Below are 19,482 nucleotides of genomic sequence, written 5' to 3' on the forward strand. Positions count from 1 at the left end.
TTTAACGTCGGTGAAGGGCAAAACCTAATTTGATTTATATCACCCCGACGCAAAATCTTAAGACTTTGATGGTCGCACAAAAGATCGAACCATTAGGCCTCACTTACTGTGCATGTGGGTCACCTTTCCAATGCAACACTGTATGTTCCAACAGCGTACTATGTCACAGGCGTTCAAGCAGACCCAGGTGAAAAAGTTAGTGAACAGTACGATCAAAATAAAAACAAAACCAGGACACACGTAAGACTTTGGAGGACAAAATCAGGATGAAAGTAGGACTTTTGTGGGCTTTTAGTAGTTTTTGTTGATATCCACGCATGTCCACAGCATCATAAGCCTCATGTTCCGTACTCAAAACATTCAACTAAGCTCTTGGAAGTACAGTTGCAGTACTCCTGCGCCCAAGCCCTTCATTGTGTGATTTAACATAATGACAGTGCGCAACACTGTTATAAAAATTATTCAATGAGATTTCATTTTTTTCGGAGGTGTGGGACAACAAGGTAATGAAAAGTAATAAAAAGTAGTAATTTCTAGAACAAAAAGTAGGTATGGTAGAAGCTAGGTAAAAAAAAATAGGAAAAAGTAGGAAAAGTAGGAAAACTTGAAAGCCTGCTTTCTAAGCATGTTAAGCAGGTTCCAATTGGGTTCTTATTAACGACTGTTGACTGCTATGGTGAGGGATATGCCCTTTATAAACCCGTAACCTTGGATAACTGCGAGCTTTCCTGCCAGACACGTGACTGGTTGCAGTTCTCAGTTGCAAGCAGCGCGGGCATGCACTACAAATGCGCGCAACGCAGTGAAAATTATATGCAACGCAGTGTATATGAGGTGCAACGCAGTGTATATGAGATCATTTATATACAACACAGTGTATATGAAATAAATGGTTCTTTTTATTGTCCAGACACGTGGCCATTCTAGACCACTGAAACAATGACAGTATCGCAGACATGATATAATAGGTTTTTGGTCAATGGATTTTACTCACATCTGACGTCCATGATCAAGCCGTCGTTCACGGCCTCCACGATCAGGTCGTTCTTGGCGCGGCAGAGAAATACTCGACCGTTGTCGGACAGCGACACGTTCTCGATGACCAACTCACTGCTGGTGGAGAAACCGCTGTTATCCGACGGCTCGACGACAGCCTCACCGCCTAGTAAAGAAGTGACATTTACAAATATAAAAACACTTAAATCAAAAAAAGATCAAAGTCTATGCACATATGTTACGAAATGTTGAAATGAAATCAAGCTTTTTAATAACTCTTTTAAAATTCTTGTAGGGTTTTTCAGAATGGAAAATGTATTTATGAATAGGAAAATAGTGTTATGCAGCAGTTTTACACATTACATTTAAAACTGGTTATAAGGGAGCTGGTCGGGGATGATGTTTCTCGTCTTCGGCTCAGGCCAGCATCAGCTTCATCATACTTTTATACCCATATTACAAAAACCTAAATCTAACTGCACACATCTAAAAATATGAAACGGTCAAAATATCATGTTAGGTTAGTTTGTTAATAGGTCTCTCTCAAATGACGTCACTTTTTACAGATTGCCACGTGCATCGGCATTTTGGGCATCAAATTTTTGTGATGCGCATCAGCTGCGTCGTATTTCAAAGAAATTTCGAGCAACACGCATGCCTGTTTAGAACAGTTTGCACACTGCGCGCACACGCACCTCATGCTGTTGAACGTGCAGTTGTAATTTTCCTATGAAGATGGCGACCTATAGATTTATTGCATTGTTGTTCCTTGAATCGGTAAAAACACATTATTTGTGAATGGTGTCCATTACTTCTGAAGAACAAAGAAGGAAAAAAAAAATAAAAAAAATCTTACCGTCTATGGGTACTCCGTCCCTCCACCAGGACAGTACACTGGCTGGACTGCTGCTGGCGGTGCGACACTTGACAAGCACTCTGTCGCCCTCTCTTGACTGAGGGGGCTCGGCAGTCACGAAAACTCTCTCAGGTGGAACTAAGAAGTCAAACGAGAAGAAAACACAAGTTGCGCATGTATTCCATATTATGTTGTAGAGTTTGCTGCACTGGTGCAAATGTCGTCCGTCCGGTCCACGATTTCTCGCCCTTCTTAACAATGCCCGAGTGATAGGTAAGAACATGAACTTTATGCAACAGAACGCTCAGTCAGTTTCGATGAAGTGCCTTACGTTAACTCTTTCAGTACCAAACTCGTACATGTACGAGGTATATTTGTTAGTACAAAAGCGCCAACCTCGTACATGTACGAGGTAATGTTCGTAAATGTTCGTACTTAAAATTGCCAAACCTCGTACATGTACGAGGTAGAGTAAATATGTTATCAAAAGGGGGCGCTCTCGCTCTTTCTAATGGTTCCATTTTCATGCATGTACGACCTGTATTTATTTTTTTTTCATTCGAGTTCTTGCGAGAGGGCGCAGCACTAAATCTCGTATTTTCTGCAAAAAGTGCGGAAATCCCCTGTGTTCAGGCCAGTGTTTCAGGGTGTATCACTATGTTTGTCACTACTTTTGACTTTCCAATATATCAAGGATATACCAGAGAGCAACAACAACAAATTTAGTGAGTAAAACTTATTTACTTTTTTTTTTTACAGAATTTCGAACAATTAACAAAAACGCTCGAAGTTGGGCACTTTAGGGTTAAACTTTTCAAATTTCGCGGGCACTGAAAGAGTTAACTGCTGTGTGTGGGGTTTTAACATGAAACATTTGAAATTTGTTTTTCTCTTATGTTTCTGTGGCCCTATTCCCCCTTAAATCTCTGATCCCCCCCACCCCTATGTAGATCCACCTCCGAGTACTTACAGAGTACATCCAGCGAGACCTGAGTGACCAGCGGCGTCGGGGTAGCCTGATTGGAGGCGCTGCAGCTGTAGTTGGCCTTGTTGTCGGTCTGTTTCAGGATCAGCGGCAGCTCGTTGGTGGCCAGCTGGCCGCTGGTGCCGTAGTCCCCCTCCAGCTCCTCGCCGTTCTTCTGCCAGGTCAGCGTGGCCAGAGGGTTGCCGCCCACCGCGATGCAGGTCAGCCGCAGGAGGTTGCCGGCTTTGACCTCCTCGTCCTCCTCGTAGCCCGAGATGAGCGGCCGCCCGGGAGGATCTGTCAAGAAAAAAAAAAAGTAGTCACATGCGCACACAGAGTTAGTCTTTAATGGTAATCATTAGTGTAGAGCCCCTTAAACTGGGCTATAGTCCATCATTTGCAGGCATCCAAAAGTAACTGGCGTAATTATTGTTGAAAAACAAACTGGTTGAAAGATAGTAAGGGAACCTAGCACATTCGGGCATATCCGTAGGACCTTTGTAGCGAATTCGTAGAGATTTCTGTCATGAATGAGCTACGAATCTCCAAGAATATGTACAAATAGCCACGAATAACACTGCGAATTAGTATGGTTGTCCTACAGATGTCCCACGGTTGCACTACGGATTGATGTTCATGACGTTTCACCACAGAAGTTTGGAACAGTTTCAACCTTCCGTAGCCCCTCCACGAATACCCAAGGAAGATGACGGATAACCACGGATGTACTAAGGATGATTACGGTACTCCCACGGTTTATCACAAATTTCAAACTGTATGTATCTGTAGCTCCAAACCGTGAATGCGTGACTGGGGCTTAAAGAGGTTGTGGAATGCTCGAAGACATTTCCGTCATTTTTCTGGTATATGTAGCCTAAGGTGTGATGAAATAAAAACGACTATTGTTTCTGTCATAAAATGAGTACAAAAGGTACTTTTGAGAGCTGTTTTTCAAGTCCTGTCATGTCTGTTTCAACCCGAACGTGTAATTTGTGTGAAAGTCGTCGTTGCGGGCAGCAAACAAAACACAGTAAATCGTGACGTAATAAACAGGACTCCCGATGCAGAGTAGCATAAACGAGTCCTGTTTATTACGTCACGATTTACTGTGTTTTGTTTGCTGCCCGCAACGACGACTTTTACACAAATTGCACGTTCGGGTCGAAACAGGAACTGAAAAACAGCTCTCAAAAGTACCTTTTGTACTCATTTTGTGACAGAAACAATAGTCGTTTTTATTTCATCACACCTTAGGCTACATATACCCGAAAAATGACGGAAATGTCTTCGAGCATTCCACAACCTCTTTAACATATAAGAAATAAAAAGCCACTTTAATTCATTTGACTTACCAAACTAGTTGTCGACATTAAGAACAAACAGGAATGTCAAAGACAGAGGGCAGGGTTGTGAATTTTTGAAGGAAATTTGGGGGTAAAATGATGATAATGACACCAAAATCAACACGAAAACTAAAGATCGCCATCACCGGCATGTACCGTGAATGTGCAATACCGCGCTGAATCGCTTAGTTTTGATCAAGTTGGAGTCAAGGGTGATTTTTTTTTCATCATTCCAAAATGACTCTTTCAACCTAAAGCAGACTTCTCTTAATTCTAATGACATTTTTAAAACAAATTTTGAACAGTTGCTTGGGTTAGAAATTGCGATTTTCATACACGGTTCATGGTTGGTGCCGTGCTGTTGCGCACTGACAGTACTCCACGGTGATCACCATCGTTATTTTTCATGTTGATTCTGGCGTTGTGGGCACTAGGTCCCGAAATCCCCGAAAATGTTATGTTTTGGATCGTTTACTAATCCTATTTCAAACATCTGGTTCAAAGGAAACCAACCTAATGTCTAAAGATGAAAAAAAAGCCTCGGTTGTTTACATCGGAGTCAATGGAGTATGAATATGCTTTTCCTGTCGTTTTCACTTTCAGTCAATGTACGTACCATATAAACACAGCATGGTGCTCGCGAACAGTGCGCGGTGACCAATCACCAACGCACAAAATAGGGTTTCTTACACGTTCGCAAAAGGCGAACACTTTACGGATGAAATCACAACTAGCATCAAAACAGCTCCAATTTTTGGGGTCGCAAAAGTGGACCCCGAAATTCGTTCACGCACACATAATACACGATTAACACAAAAACGCCCAGTTTTGAAAGGATAGTTGTGTGGATGTTTATATCCTACTTTTAAATGTTCTTTCCGATTAACAACATTTCGTTCAAAGCGCGTTTTGTAGCCCAATTGGGCTGTTCTAGGACCCAGTGTCCCTTTAAAGTGCACCTTACGTACAATTTGACATACAATGCTACTTACACATGACGTTGACCGTGGCCACCGCATTGGCGTACTCGTACAACTCCAGGTTGGTAGCTTGGCACATGTAATCCATGCTGTCCGTCTGGCCTATCACGGTGATGGTCAGGTTCTGCGAGGTGATGAACCCCCCGTTGGGGGCGGGGACTACCACGTCGTTGGAGGAGCTGACCTGCTGACCACCGGTGTACCAGGAGATCGAGGCGCTGGGGTTGCTGTTGGCTGTGATACACGGATAATCCAGGAAAAATTTGTGAACGATGTATTCCCCATGCAAAATGAGTACAAAATAATAGAAACCCAAATGGCGGGACCAATTTTGAATGAAGGTTTGCCTGTCGCACTTTCAAAATCTAGGGTATAAAAACCCAGTCATTAAAGGGAATGTACATCATTTGCTTTTGCTGTAATTTTCAGAAATGGATGGAATTGGGGGGTTGGAAATATATAGCAAATATAGTTACACTGACTTTTTTGAGGTTTTGGGTTCGAAAATGCTATAAAAACCAAGAAAAACGATCATTTTCCTGTAGTCTGGTTCCCTGACTCCATATAAGAAGAAACAGAGCAGTTTACATACATTGGGGAATTGTAAGGTCAGGGAACCAGTCTAGCTGGTTTCGTACCCGTTCATAGGTTTGTAATCGATTGCAAACAAGTGCGATGGTCCATTGGGGCCAATATTAGAAAAAAAAAGCCAGTTGTTTCCAACGCTGATCGGCCGATCAGCGTTGGAAATTGATACAAAAAAACCTGCTTTTCTTGAAAATGACAGTATACCAGGTGCCATGATTTTACAGGATGCTTTACACTGTCATTCACAAACAGTCCAGCAAGGTATTTCAAAATGATTTGGTAGTTTTATTTTTTGATGTTTGCAAATGTTGTATATTCCCTTTAAGCTTTCTTTCAGTACAAGCATCATTCAAATCACTCATGTACTTTTCAAGTTACAGAATTTTGAACACAAACACTGTTTTAAAGTTCTGTGCACGGATCACAAAAAAAGTAAGTGTTCTTTCAGCAAAACATACACAGTTGTTATAGGGATGCATGTGAATTGTTTTCGTTTTTTTTTTTAAAGAACACTTACCTTTTTTTGTGAGCCATGGACAGAACTTTAAAATTCCGTAACTTTAAAAGTACATGAGTGATTTGAATGATTCTTGTACTAAAAGAAAGCTCTGTGATCGGGCTTCCTATATTTTAAAAATGCTACAGGCAAAACTTCGTTCCAAAATTGGTCCTGCCATTTGGGTTTTTGTGTTGTTGTTTTTTTACTGACCCTGTGTTTTCAAGTTTCACCTTGAAAAATAGATTTAAAAATAGAATATAACAGTTCTGAAATCACTACTCATTTCAATATGTCCTACCTGATGTGCACTGCAGTGTTAGCGTAGCTCCAGAGTTCACCATATTCTCGTGACCCGTAATGTTCACATATGCAGGCGGGACTACAGGGGAAAAACAACACGTAAAAAAATCACCTGTAAACAAACTTATAATGCCAATGACTTTTGCTCGAATTGATGGCAAGTTGGACAAATGTACAATGGAACGCTGCTATACCGAACATTCGGCTATACCGAACATCATCCTGGGCTACCAGTTTTCATGTACAAAATGTACCGAACATCGTCTATAGGTTAAACATTATTTGGGCCACTTTTAATTAATTAATCGCCAAACGTCAAATGGCCCATGCTTTGCATCGGACTTGAATATTTAAGAGTAACCGGTGGCTATTATTTCCCCAAAGAATAGAAGGAAAAAGCCACCCATTGTTGAAGTTTCGTGACGACTTCACGTGCGGCTGTGGGATGTGAGAAATGCCAGTTGCCAGAATGGTCAAAAGAGGGTGCCGCTTAAAATGGCTAAACTGTTACAAACATTTTCTGTGGATCCCGCAACGTTCATTATAGCGACTGTCCACTGTATATTATAAACTGCCGGCGATGGGGATTTAACTATTTCGTGACTTCTCAGAAATCGTGCACAAACAGCCACTGAAAAGCTGTTATGGTCTAAAATGTTTAATGTCTTTACAACATTGCACAGCTATTTATTTATGAATTTTTTTTTACAATAATAATAATAACCGTATTTATAAAGGATACAAAGTGCAGGGGGAGAATGCAACCGAAGACAGGTAAATGAAGTATATGAACATACGAGACCCATTTGCTAGGTGCTGCAGCGCATGTTGCAGCCATTGCCAGAAACACCGGGGCAAACCCTTCTCTTTTGGTTCTTTAACGTGCATTACACAGCACACAGGACCTACGGCTTTCTGTCCAATCCAAAGGACGAAGCAATAATGGTAAAGTGCCTTGCTCAAGAGCACAAGCACAATGTTCCCATGGTCAGGATTCGAACCCATGTACCACGGCACACGAGTCCAACACTGTAGCCGTTGGGTCAAACCTTCGCATGGTGTATGTTACGCAATGTTCCCACGGTCAGGATTCGAACCCATGTACCACGGCACACGAGTCGAACATCGTAACCGTTGCGTCTAACCTTCGCATGGCATAGGTTACGCAAAGTTTTGTGAAAGTGGCTGCTGAACTTACAGTAGACAGTGAACTGGACTTGGGCGGTGAGCGGCTCTGGGAGCACCACACTGCTGACTTGGCACTTGTACACGGCGTTGTTGTCGCTGTAGCCGACCGTTATCGGGAGGGTGTTGCGCGCACCCGCGCCATCCGTGATGTAGGAGTGGTCCATCTGGACGCCGTTTTTCCACCAGTACACCTGGTAAATTCAATCAGTTGATTAATAATAATAATAATAATAACTGGATTTATAGAGCGCCAAATTGCCAAAGGATACAAGGCGCTGAAACAAAGAAAGAAGAACTACAGAAAGAACAACAGAAAAACAACAAGGGCGTACGACCAGCTATGGTGTGGGGAGAAAAAAATGGGTTTTGAGAGCCTTCTTGAAGGTTGGCACAGTATCGGAGTTTCTGATAGGGATGGGTAGACTATTCCACAATCGGGGAGCAGCAATAGAGAAGGCCCGATCACCTGCGAGTTTATTTGTCCTCTGGACAACAAGAGATTTCCCATGAGAAGAGCGAAGGGAGTGAGACCCGGTTCGAATTGAGAGAAGAGAAGAGAGGTAATCAGGGGCAGAGGAGTTGAGAGATTTGTAAGTGTGGACCATAGTACGGAATTGAATGCGTTGTGCAACTGGAAGCCAGTGTAACTGGTTAAGAAGGGGAGATATATGTGTGTAAATGGGCATCTGGAAAATGAGCCTAGCACATCTGTTTTGAAGCCGTTGAAGACGAGAAAGATCTTTCTTTGAGATACTGTTAAGTAAGCAGCAGCCGTAGTCTAATTTCGAGAGAAATAAGGCGCGGACTGCATTATGGCAGGCATTAAAGTCAAGGAACTTGACATAGCATAACAAGCTTTTTTGTGCATTTGTTTTTTTTCGTTTGAAACGACAAAATTGCTGAAAATCTTAATTAGGGTGTATTACAACTAATGTGTAGTAGAAGTTTCAACTCATTTGATTCTATAAATTTCGAGAAAACAGAAATTATTCAAAATCTTTAGGGTCTCGCAACTGGACTCCGTTACAGTTGCTGACACACGTCAAAAAGTGTGGCTGCGGAAACACCATCTTGAAACTACCTTCAAAAGTCAGTTTTCTTCCAAATTAGATAATAATAATAATAATAATAATAATAATAATACCGAATTCTTATAAAGCACATGTATCTTCCAATAATTAGGTACTCAAGGCGCTAGAAGTTATGTCTGTTATTAGAGACAGGTAAATGAAGTACAAGAGAAATATGAGAACCGTTATGTATAAGGCCAAAAAAAAAATAAGTCGGTCTCTGGTCAGCGCGCGCGTCGATTTTAATCATAAGCGTCGATATTTTTTTTTTTCCAAAATGTTCCGCGGTAACTCCAACAGCGCCCTCTATTTCCGCACCTCCTCAATTTTTTTTACCAAAGAGCACCAAGGAATGGGAAATTGCACCAAGGCAAATGATCGAAAGCACCAAGGCAAATTATGGAGGACACCAATGTACATGAGGACACCAAAAAAGCAAAATAGTACCCCACCTTGTCTGTACAATCCAAGCTTGAAGAAGAAAAAAAAAAAAAAAAAAAAAAAAATCCGCGTGGCCGCGCCAATTCCGGAACTTTGGTCTGACCAGAGACAGAATATTTTTTTTATGGCCTAATACCTGTATTATGGTTTAATTTCACAGGGTACATGATATCAGTCCTAAGCACAGAACAGTTGCTTTGTATAAAACCTTGCACAATGGTTTCTTTATTGAAGGGGAGCCTCTTGCTTGTACAATGGTCACGTGCCAGGATACGTCGTTCAAAATGCATTTCCCAAGTCAAATGTGCGTACTAAGCCTATCATTGGCAATGTGCATGATAAGAGTGATTAGTTGCGAACTTGCGACCAATTTTGTTTTACCTCAGCGAGTGGATTACCGCCTCTAGAAGCGCAGTCCAGAGCGACCACGTCTCCTTGTCGTACCGCTACACCCTGCTGGTAACCAGTGATCAGCGGGGGACCAGGTGGAACTGAAAGAATGGTCAAACGACGGAATATTTAAAGTCACAATGTACGTTTTTCATATCATTTGGCCTGAAATAATTGCCAAGTGGACAGTTGATATTAGTTTGAAAGTCAAGTCCATCACAATTCAAGTCCTCACAAGTTTTTACATGTCCTCACATGTCCTCAAAAGTCCTCAGAAGTCCTTACAAGTCCTCACAAGTCCTCACAAGTCCATCACAAGTCCTCACAAGTAAAATCCCAAGTCATGTAGTCCCAAGTCGAGTCACAAGTTGTTCAAATGAACTGTCACCAAGACAAATCTTTTATGATTGTTCAGCCATTTTGTGACCAGACCTGTGAATTGACTTGTGGGGACCTGTGTGGACTTGTGAGGACTTGTGAGGACTTGTCAGGACTTGTAATTTACTCGTGATTTACTTGTGAAGTAACGTGCAAGTTTAACACTTATGAGCAGATATTTGTAATATGTGACCTGTTCTGTCAAAAGCAGACGCCTCTGGGCAGAGGTTGAAATTGAGATAGGGCCAAAAAACGCTGTGGGGTGATTTTTTTCAATTTTGAAATTTTTGCATATTTGTAATCCTGAACATGCCTTAAATATACTATAAAAGTTTGAAACCCTAATTTGAACTCTAAATATAGTATTTTTGATGATTTGTTAAGGTATATCAGTTAAAGAAATTACTGTTTTGTGACGTTCGAGGCCATTTTCTGTATTTTCTACTTTTCGACACAATGAACTTCAAAACAGCATAACTCTGCCCAGGAATGACCGGTTTCAAAAATTAAACCACCTATTAAAAGGAAAAAGTACATGTTTTTACAATATGCAAAAATCTCATTTTTGACCTTATGCCCAGAAAAGTCTGATTTTGACAGAACAGGTCACATATGCTTATGATGGACATAATTTCAATTGTCTTAAATAAACTACACCATTAGCACGATCCAAAAACACTCTTTCAGCTGGTATATGGTTGATGCAATACGGGCGGCCAAACATATCAACATGCCAGCTTTCTGGAAAGCAGTGACTAAATCTGTGCTGAGGTTGTCTTGTGTGTGGTTTCCTTGTCGACTAAAGTCACCTATGGTAAGCAGCAGGGGGGTAGTTCCTGGTCGACAAAAAGCACCCATGGTAAGGAAGGGGTTAAAGTCATTACTTCTTTGAATAAGTGAGAGACTTACATCGGACATTCACGACCACCGTGACAAAGTACGGCCTGATCAGCGCCGGGTGCTCCACCAGGCACTTGTACTCAGCCCCGTTGTCCTCCTTCTCCGGGTTCAGCATCAGGGTACTGGCCAGGTTCTTCTTCTTGCCCAGGGGGTCGCCGGCGTCCGCCACCACCGTGGTGGGCGTGAGGTACAGCACGGGCTCCCCGTTCTTCAGCCAGGTGATGACGACCTCGGGGCGCGCGTTGTTGGCCCGGCAGGTTAAGGTGACGGCCGCCGGGGGGTCCACCGTGATCCGGGTGCCGTTCTCGTGGTCGTCGATCGTCGGGGGGTCCGGGGGGACTGGGGTTCGAGGAAGACAAAACGACAGAAACACAAGAGATTTTCTCAATCAAGTTTTATAGAAATGAGCAGTTTGTTCTGACAGAGGGTCCTGGCTCCAAATATATCTGTGATGGACCCAAGCTGAATACCAAGATGTTGAGAACAGGAACCTCTTTTACATTTGTAAATATCCAACACTACTTCAACACAGGTCCAGAGCACTGATCTCTATATAAAGACTGGATAGCGGATATGCATACAACATTCACACAGTAGACTTTGCATATTGACCAATTCGCCCCCGGTCTTACGAAGATGGCCGCGTATAATACGAACGTTCTACGCGTAAATACGCGCGCGTTGTATCAACAGTTTACGCGCATTTTGATCACGTACACATATTATGATGTTCTAAAAGGGACACATTTCCGTAGTAATAATTATTTCAAAACGCCGAAAAAGTGATATTTGCGGCATTTTAGTAACCACGACGTTAAAAAATTGTAGTTAACCTTGGTCAGTGGTGGTGGTCAAAATATAAGTCAAGTGAACTGCGACATTACAAAAGAAATCATGCTGTCTATAAAAACGGCAACTTGTCCTTTGTAGATCACCAGCCGGTCTCACCAATATGGCGTCAAATTCGTTCATTGTGCGGCTCTTTATTAGCTATCCAGTCTTTATATAAAGATCAGTGGTCCAGAGCTATACACGGGTAAAAATCCGACCCTGGATGGGACCAGGATTGAGAAGCTCTACCCGGGCAGAAAATACAAAATCTAAAGCCGACCTAGTTCACAACAGTGTAAAAGTGTGAACGATATGCTTGTCGACCAATGCTCGATCGGACAATCCTTATACCTCCCCACAAGGCCCATATCCCTTAGGAATCCGTCGGGAAGTTCCCAAACCCCGATTCTAGGAACCCTTCCACACTAGCAAGAATCCAACACGGCTTCTGCATGGGTCCATCACTCTACACGGATAACATCCAACCCTGGGGGACCAGGGTTGGGAGGCTCTACCCGGGTAGAAAATACAAAATCTAAAGCCGACCTAGTTCACAACGGTGTAAAAGTGTGAACGATATGCCTTGTCGACCAAAGCTCGATCGGACAATCCTTACACCTCCCCACAAGGCCCATATCCCGTAGGAATCCGTCGGGAAGTTCCCAAACCCCGATTCCAGGAAGCCTTTCAAACTAGCAAGAATCCAACACGGCTTCTGCATGGGCCCATCGCTCTACACGGGTAACATCCAACCCTGGGCCCAATTTCATAGAGCTGCTTAAGCAGAAAATTTGCTTAAGCACGAAAAAACATTGTTTAGTAAAACTAGGTTACCGGCCAAAACTCCATGTGATGTACATTGCTTGTGACCGGTATTTAGCTGTTGTTTACTTAGCATAACAATCGCACGGAGTTTTGGCCGGTAACCTGATTTTTTTAAGCAAGACGTTTGTGCTTAAGCAAATGTTGTGCTTAAGCAGCTCTATGAAATTGGCCCCTGGTCAGGACCAGGGTTGAGAAGCTCTATCTACCCAGTTAGAAAATACAAAATTGAGAGCCGGCCTGGTTCACAAAGGTGTAAAACTAAAAGTGTGAATGATATGCCTTGTCAATCAATGCATGGTCATGGGCGTCATGAGGGGGGGCAAGGGGGGCAAGTGCCCCCCCCCCTGGAAAAGCAAAAAAAAAAAAAAAAAAAAAAAAAGGAAGAAAAAAAAAAGAGGCGCGAAGACAAAGTGGTGTAAATTTAATGAGTTGGGGGGGGGGGGGGCAAAATGTCCCTGCCCCCCTCTAAAACTGATAAATCGAGAATGTGTTGAGAAATACAAGCATTTTTTGCCCCCTCTAGAAAAAATCCTGGCGACGCCCATGTGCTCGGTCGGACAAGGTTCTACTCACGCTTGACTGAGTTGATTTCAACTCGGGTGAAAACGCCTTTAGAAGAAAAGGCTTTCAACTACCAGGGGGAAAACAGTAATTTTTAGTGTGATTTGACAACCGCAATATCGAAAGATACAACGCTTGCAGAGACTGGCTCTTTCCTCACCTTGGACAGTCAGTGTTACTTCATCAGAGCGGAGTCCGGGAACTTGACAGCGATAGGTGTCGTCGTCCTCCAACTGAGCGTTAACGATGCGCAGATTGGCCTCGCGTGCGGGGTCACCTGAAAAGAATGAACGGGAACCAGCTTGAACATGGGAACCAGTTATGAGGTGGTCAACTTGGCGAGAAGAAACTTGAAACCCCTTAGATGTGTATTCACAATCTACAAAGTTAGGGTTAAAAAAACTACACTATGTGGGGCTTCTTACACCAAATTTCCATAACTCATAAAAAAATTGCTTAGCAATGATGTATACTGAACTGAAAGTTTGCTGAGAACCTGTCATCTACAGGGTGATTAAAAAACAACGAAATCCAAAAATCGGGACTATTTTTTTCAGTGAAATTCTGCAGGTAGCACTTTCAAAATCTAGATGAAAGCCCAACTAATTGGCTTTCTTTTTAGTACAAGAATCATTCAAATCACTCATAATGTACTCAAGTTACGGAATTTTACACACAACCACCGTTTTAAAGTTCTGTCCACTGATCACAAAAAAAGGGTGTCCTTCTTTCAGCAAAACGAAAACAATTCACGTGCATCCCTATGTGATTTGTTTTGGTTTTGCTAAAAGAAGACCTTTTTGTGATCCGTGGACAGAACTTTGAAACGGTGGTTGTGTTTAAAATTCCGTAACTTCAAAATTACATCCATGACTTGAATGATTCTTGTACTAAAAGTAAGCTTATGAATTGGGCTTTCAAATCCTAGATTTTGAAAGTGCTACATGCTGAACTTCACTAAAACAATGTCCCCGACATTTGGGTTTCGTGTTGTTTTTTTACTCACCGTGTATAATGCACAGCTAAAAATTATGCAAAGAACTGTTGACAGTGAGTCACAGTTAGTTTCCGCGAGACTGCGCAAGAAAAAATCTGAGATTTGAACACGGCTATTAAACTCACCTATGATGGTGTACCTCGGGAAGCCTGGCATATCCCTGTCTAGTCCCAGCGGTGTGTTGGTGCTCCCTTTGGTCCATAGCACCCTGGCGCTGGCGTCCAGGTTATCTATGACGCAGTGTATGATGGCTTCACCCCCCTCTGCCACGGTGGTGTCGACCGGCTCCTGGGCGAAACCTGGCTGACCATGCACTACAAAAATTAGTTATTAAAGAAAAATCAAGCATTAAAGGGAATCAATGTACATCATTGGCTTTTGCTGTAATTTTCAGAAATGATCTATTTGAGGGGTTAGTATAATAGATCAAATATTGTTACACGGACATTTTTGAAGTTTTGTGTTCGAAAAGGTTGGAAAAACCAAGAAAAACAAAAATGTTCAAGTAGTCTGGTTCCCTGACTCCACAAAAGATAAAAAGGATCAATTTACAGATGATGGAAAATTGTAAGGCAAGGGAACCAGTCTAGCTGGCCTGCACCCATTCATGAAGATGTAATCAATAGCAAACAAAATTTGGACTGAAAAAAGGGTAAATTTGGAGCAGTAGTTGAAAAACAGTTAGGTTTTTCCCAACACTGGTCGGCCGACCACTGTTGGAAATGTATACAAAAATACCATTTTCTTGAAAATGACTTCACACCAGGTGCCATAATTTTACAAGATGCTTGAGACTGTCATTTACCAACATCCTAGTAAGGTATTTCGTAAAAACTTGGTAGTTTTATTTTTCGATGTTTGCAAATGTTGTATATTCCCTTTAATGGTACATACATCTACAGGATCATTTTCTTATTGTGAATTATTTTTCCGTTTCAAACAACAAAATTGCTCACAATCTTAAAGCTACAATCCCCCAGGGAGAACAATTCATTGACAACTGATGGGGCTACCCTGGTAAAATAAAATAAAACGAAATAACAGTCCATCATTTACAGCTATCCAAAAATTAACTGACATAATTATTGTTGAAAAGCATACTTGGTTGAAAGATAGTAATGGGCCTAAACTCCCTGTGAAAGAATTCTTTCTGACAAGCTGTCATTTTGAAGAAATCAATGAAAAAAGGCCATTTCCAACGATGCGCCTAAAGACGCATTCTTGGAAATTTCCGTTAGTAGTTCGTATTTAATTTGGCGAAGCGCGCACAAGCGTTGACATGAAGCACATGTGTGCGCAGTTGCTATAATTCGGTTTAGTGCGTGACATCGCGTAGCTGCAATGGGCTCAGTGTGAGAACGTGTCTCGGACGCTGAATTCAGGCCCAATTCAAAACATGACTCAGCAACCTTTGATTTGAAATCGAGATCCTAGAATATTGTTTTCTCGGAATATAGGCTTACAGCATTCACTGAGCTGAAACGTCATCAGGTTAGTTGTTCAGCACCCTTCTTTACAATTTGAGCACTTTTGTTGCTCCAAACGAACATAATGCACAGATTACAAATAATGGACACTATCTTTAAGTAGGGTACAAAACAAACCCTGTTGAATGTCTGCTCAGTGGATACTATACTTTTTGAGAAAACAGAGAATATATAATCATGGAGAAATATAATGCATAAGTTTTGGGGTCTCATTCATTGTAACTGGATTCCATTGCTAATGCACGTACATGTGTATTGTTTAAAAAACTATTAAAAAACCTGTGCCTGCAGGCACACTTTTTCAAACCACTTTCAAAAACTTAAAAACAAAAACCCATTTTTTTTTTATAGAAAGACAGAAACACCTTCCTGATCAGATTTTCTGAGGCAGTCCCTGATAATACCAACCACTGGCAATTTCACAGCTGGCTTGACACCCCCCTGCAGAGCAATGACCCAGCCCAGCTGAATGACAAGTGCTACATTAATTGTCTGGCCTTGCCATCAAAAATGGGCCCTACTACTTGGCAGACAGGGAGGGGGGTAGAAAGTGACAACACCCGGTAGTAATGGTTTATACGCCAAAAAAACGGCGGGACAAATTCAATAGAGACGAGATGTTTAAAACCTACACTGTACCGGTTCACGTACCTTAACCTTTTACTAGAATAATAATGTTAATTTTAAATATTTCTGGTTCGAAAAGCTCACGTCACACATCTTTGATACCAGTTCCACTGGCAACTGAATCCCCCTTTCTTCTGATAAGCATGGAATGCTCCAGAGTGACCCTTCCCCAATTAATCAACTTTCAGGAATGTCAACCATGCCACAGCAACATGACTGAACCCTAAACATCAACAAATTGCTCCCAGAGTGGTTGTGGTTTTTAAACACAGGAGGATTTGTTTATTTGTATAATAACTTTTAACCATCTTGATTATTAACTTCAAACCAACTTTTTTTTTTTAAACAAAGGCAAAATAAATTGTACACGCACATGTGCAGTGTTTAGTGTACGTACCGGTATATGTTCGTGTTTATTCAGATGAATCATACTATAAAATCCATTTCTAATTTACAAATTTACATTACATTAGAAAATGGGCTTAACCATGGGTCATTCTATAAATTAGGAAAAAATTGTGGATTTTTTTGTTTAATTTAACTAAATATGATTAAAGTTAATGATACTTTATATGTAACAAACTCCAGTAAGTTGCATTGATAAAACCTACAAATTTGTTATCTTGATCCAATTTAGTTCCTGTTTTGGTTAAAAAATTAGCTGAAAATTCTTACATTTTTTCCCTAAAAAGTGGGACAAAAAAGTACTCTCAAAATCTTAACATTTTTATTATTAAAGAAGTATTATGACTAAAATAATACTCAAAACACAAAGGGATTTTCTTTTCAAAGCCAAAAGAAATTATTGTTCGTTGACAAGTGACACAAAAGTTGAGCCCTTTCTGACAACTGTAATTTGTAAAGTGCTTTTGATGTGATGCCATTTGAGGCACAGTTTGTTACGATGTAAGCACAAAAGAATTGTTCAAGTGAAAACATTTTTTTTGGCATAAAGTTTGCTCAAGTCAACGGATTTTGAAAGAAAAGTGCAACCAGATTTTGAAAGAAAAGAGCAACCAGATTTTGAAAGAAAAGAGCAACTGGATTTTGAAAGAAAAGAGCAACCGGATTTTGAAAGGAAAGAGCAACCGGATTTTGAAAGAAAAGAGCAACTGGATTTTGAAAGAAAAGAGCAACCGGATTTTGAAAGAAAAGAGCAACTGGATTTTGAAAGAAAAGAGCAACCGGATTTTGAAAGAAAAGAGCAACTGGATTTTGAAAGAAAAGAGCAACCGGATCTTGAAAGAAAAGAGCAACCGGATTTTGAAAAAAAAAAGAGCAACTGGATTTTGGCAGAAAAGAGCAACCGGATTTTGGCAGAAAAGAGCAACCGGATTTTGAAAGAAAAGAGCAACCAAATTTTGAAAGAAAAGAGCAACCGAATTTTGAAAGAAAAGAGCAACCGGATTTTGAAAGAAAAGAGCAACCACATTTTGAAAGAAAAGAGCAACCGAATTTTGACAGAAAAGAGTAAACGGATTTTGAAAGAAAAGAGCAACCGGATTTTGAAAGAAAAGAGCAACCAGATTTTGAAAGAAAAGAGCAACCGGATTTTGAAAGAAAAGAGCAACGGGATTTTTTTAAAGAAAGAGCAACTGGATTTTGAAAGAAAAGAGCAACCGGATTTTTAAAGAAAGAGCAACTGGATTTTGAAAGAAAAGAGCAACCTGAGTTTGAAAGAAAAGAGCAACCGGATTTTGAAAAAAAAAGAGCAACTGGATTTTGAAAAAAAAGAGCAACCGGATTTTGAAAGAAAAGAGCAACTGGATTTTGAAAGAAAAGAGCAACTGGATTTTGAAAGAAAAGAGCAACCGGATTTTGAAAGAAAAGAGCAACTGGATTTTGACAGAAAAGAGCAAACGGATTTTGAAAGAAAAGAGCAACCGGATTTTGAAAGAAAAGAGCAACCAGATATTGAAAGAAAAGAACAACCGGATTTTGAAAGAAAAGAGCAACGGGATTTTTAAAGAAAGAGCAACTGGATTTTGAAAGAAAAGAGCAACCGGATTTTTAAAGAAAAGAGCAACCGGATTTTGAAAGAAAACAGCAACCGGATTTTGAAAAAAAAGAGCAACCGGATTTGGAAAGAAAAGAGCAACTGGATTTCGAAAGAAAAGAGCAACCGGATTTGGAAGAAAAAAAAGAGCAACTGGATTTTGGCAGAAAAGAGCAACCGGATTTTGAAAGAAAAGAGCAACCGGATTTTGAAAGAAAAGACCAACCAAAGATTGAAAGAAAAGAGCAACCAGAGACTGAAAGAAAGAGCAACCAGATTTTGAGAGAAAAGAGCAACCAGATTTTGAAAGAAAAGAGCAACCGGATTTTGAAAGAAAAGAGCAACCGGATTTTGAAAGAAAAGAGCAACCGGATTTTGAAAGAAAAGAGCAACCAGATTTTGAAAGAAAAGAGCAACCGGATTTTGAAAGAAAAGAGCAACCGGATTTTGAAAGAAAAGAGCAAACGGATTTTGAAAGAAAAGAGCAACCAGATTTTGAAAGAAAAGAGCAACTGGATTTTAAAAGAAAGGAGCAACCGGATTTTGAAAGAAAAGAGCAACCAGATTTTGAAAGAAAAGAGCAACCAGATTTTGAAAGAAAAGAGCAACCAGATTTTGAAAGAAAAGAGCAACCAGATTTTGAAAGAAAAGAGCAATCGGAGTTTGAAAGAAAAGAGCAACCGGATTTTGAAAGAAAAGAGCAACCAGATTTTGAAAGAAAAGAGCAACCAGATTTTGAAAGAAAAGAGCAACCAGATTTTGAAAGAAAAGAGCAATCGGAGATCGAAAGAAAAGAGCAACCGGATTTTGAAAGAAAAGAGCAACCGGATTTTGAAAGAAAAGAGCAACCAGATTTTGAAAGAAAAGAGCAACCGGATTTGGAAAGAAAAGAGCAACCAGATTTTGAAAAAAAAGAGCAACCGGATTTTGAAAGAAAAGAGCAAACGGATTTTGAAAGAAAAGAGCAACCACATTTTGAAAGAAAAGAGAAACCAGGTTTTGAAAGAAAAGAGCAACTAGATTTTGAAAGAAAAGAGCAACCGAATTTTGAAAGAAAAGAGCAACCGGATTTTGAAAGAAAAGAGCAACCGGATTTTGAAAGAAAAGAGCAACCACATTTTGAAAGAAAAGAGCAACCGGATTTTGAAAGAAAAGAGCAACCAGATTTTGAAAGAATAGAGCAACCAGATTTTGATAGAAAAGAGCAACCGGATTTTAAAAGAAAAGAGCAACCGGATTTTGAAAGAAAAGAGCAAATGGATTTT

General features: G+C 40.7%; 1 protein-coding gene across 1 annotated transcript in view; it reads right to left on the reverse strand.

Moving 5' to 3' along the window:
• LOC119735248 (nephrin-like) overlaps positions 1–16,366 on the reverse strand; it is a 33,545-nt gene extending 17,179 nt beyond the window's left edge. Inside the window, exons 1-11 of the mRNA XM_038208952.1 lie at positions 16,324–16,366; positions 14,233–14,421; positions 13,271–13,387; positions 10,903–11,232; positions 9,607–9,716; positions 7,725–7,905; positions 6,525–6,605; positions 5,152–5,373; positions 2,823–3,113; positions 1,853–1,990; positions 995–1,162 (exon numbers count right to left, since the gene is read on the reverse strand). Of these exons, the coding sequence (XP_038064880.1) occupies positions 995–1,162; positions 1,853–1,990; positions 2,823–3,113; positions 5,152–5,373; positions 6,525–6,605; positions 7,725–7,905; positions 9,607–9,716; positions 10,903–11,232; positions 13,271–13,387; positions 14,233–14,421; positions 16,324–16,366 (1,870 nt within the window). The remainder of the gene's footprint in view (positions 1–994; positions 1,163–1,852; positions 1,991–2,822; positions 3,114–5,151; positions 5,374–6,524; positions 6,606–7,724; positions 7,906–9,606; positions 9,717–10,902; positions 11,233–13,270; positions 13,388–14,232; positions 14,422–16,323) is intronic.
• Between the last annotated feature and the right edge of the window lie 3,116 nt (positions 16,367–19,482).

This window comes from Patiria miniata, unplaced genomic scaffold (genome assembly GCF_015706575.1).
Source record: "Patiria miniata isolate m_02_andy unplaced genomic scaffold, ASM1570657v1 HiC_scaffold_29, whole genome shotgun sequence".
In the NCBI taxonomy this organism is placed as follows: Eukaryota; Metazoa; Echinodermata; class Asteroidea; order Valvatida; family Asterinidae; genus Patiria; species Patiria miniata.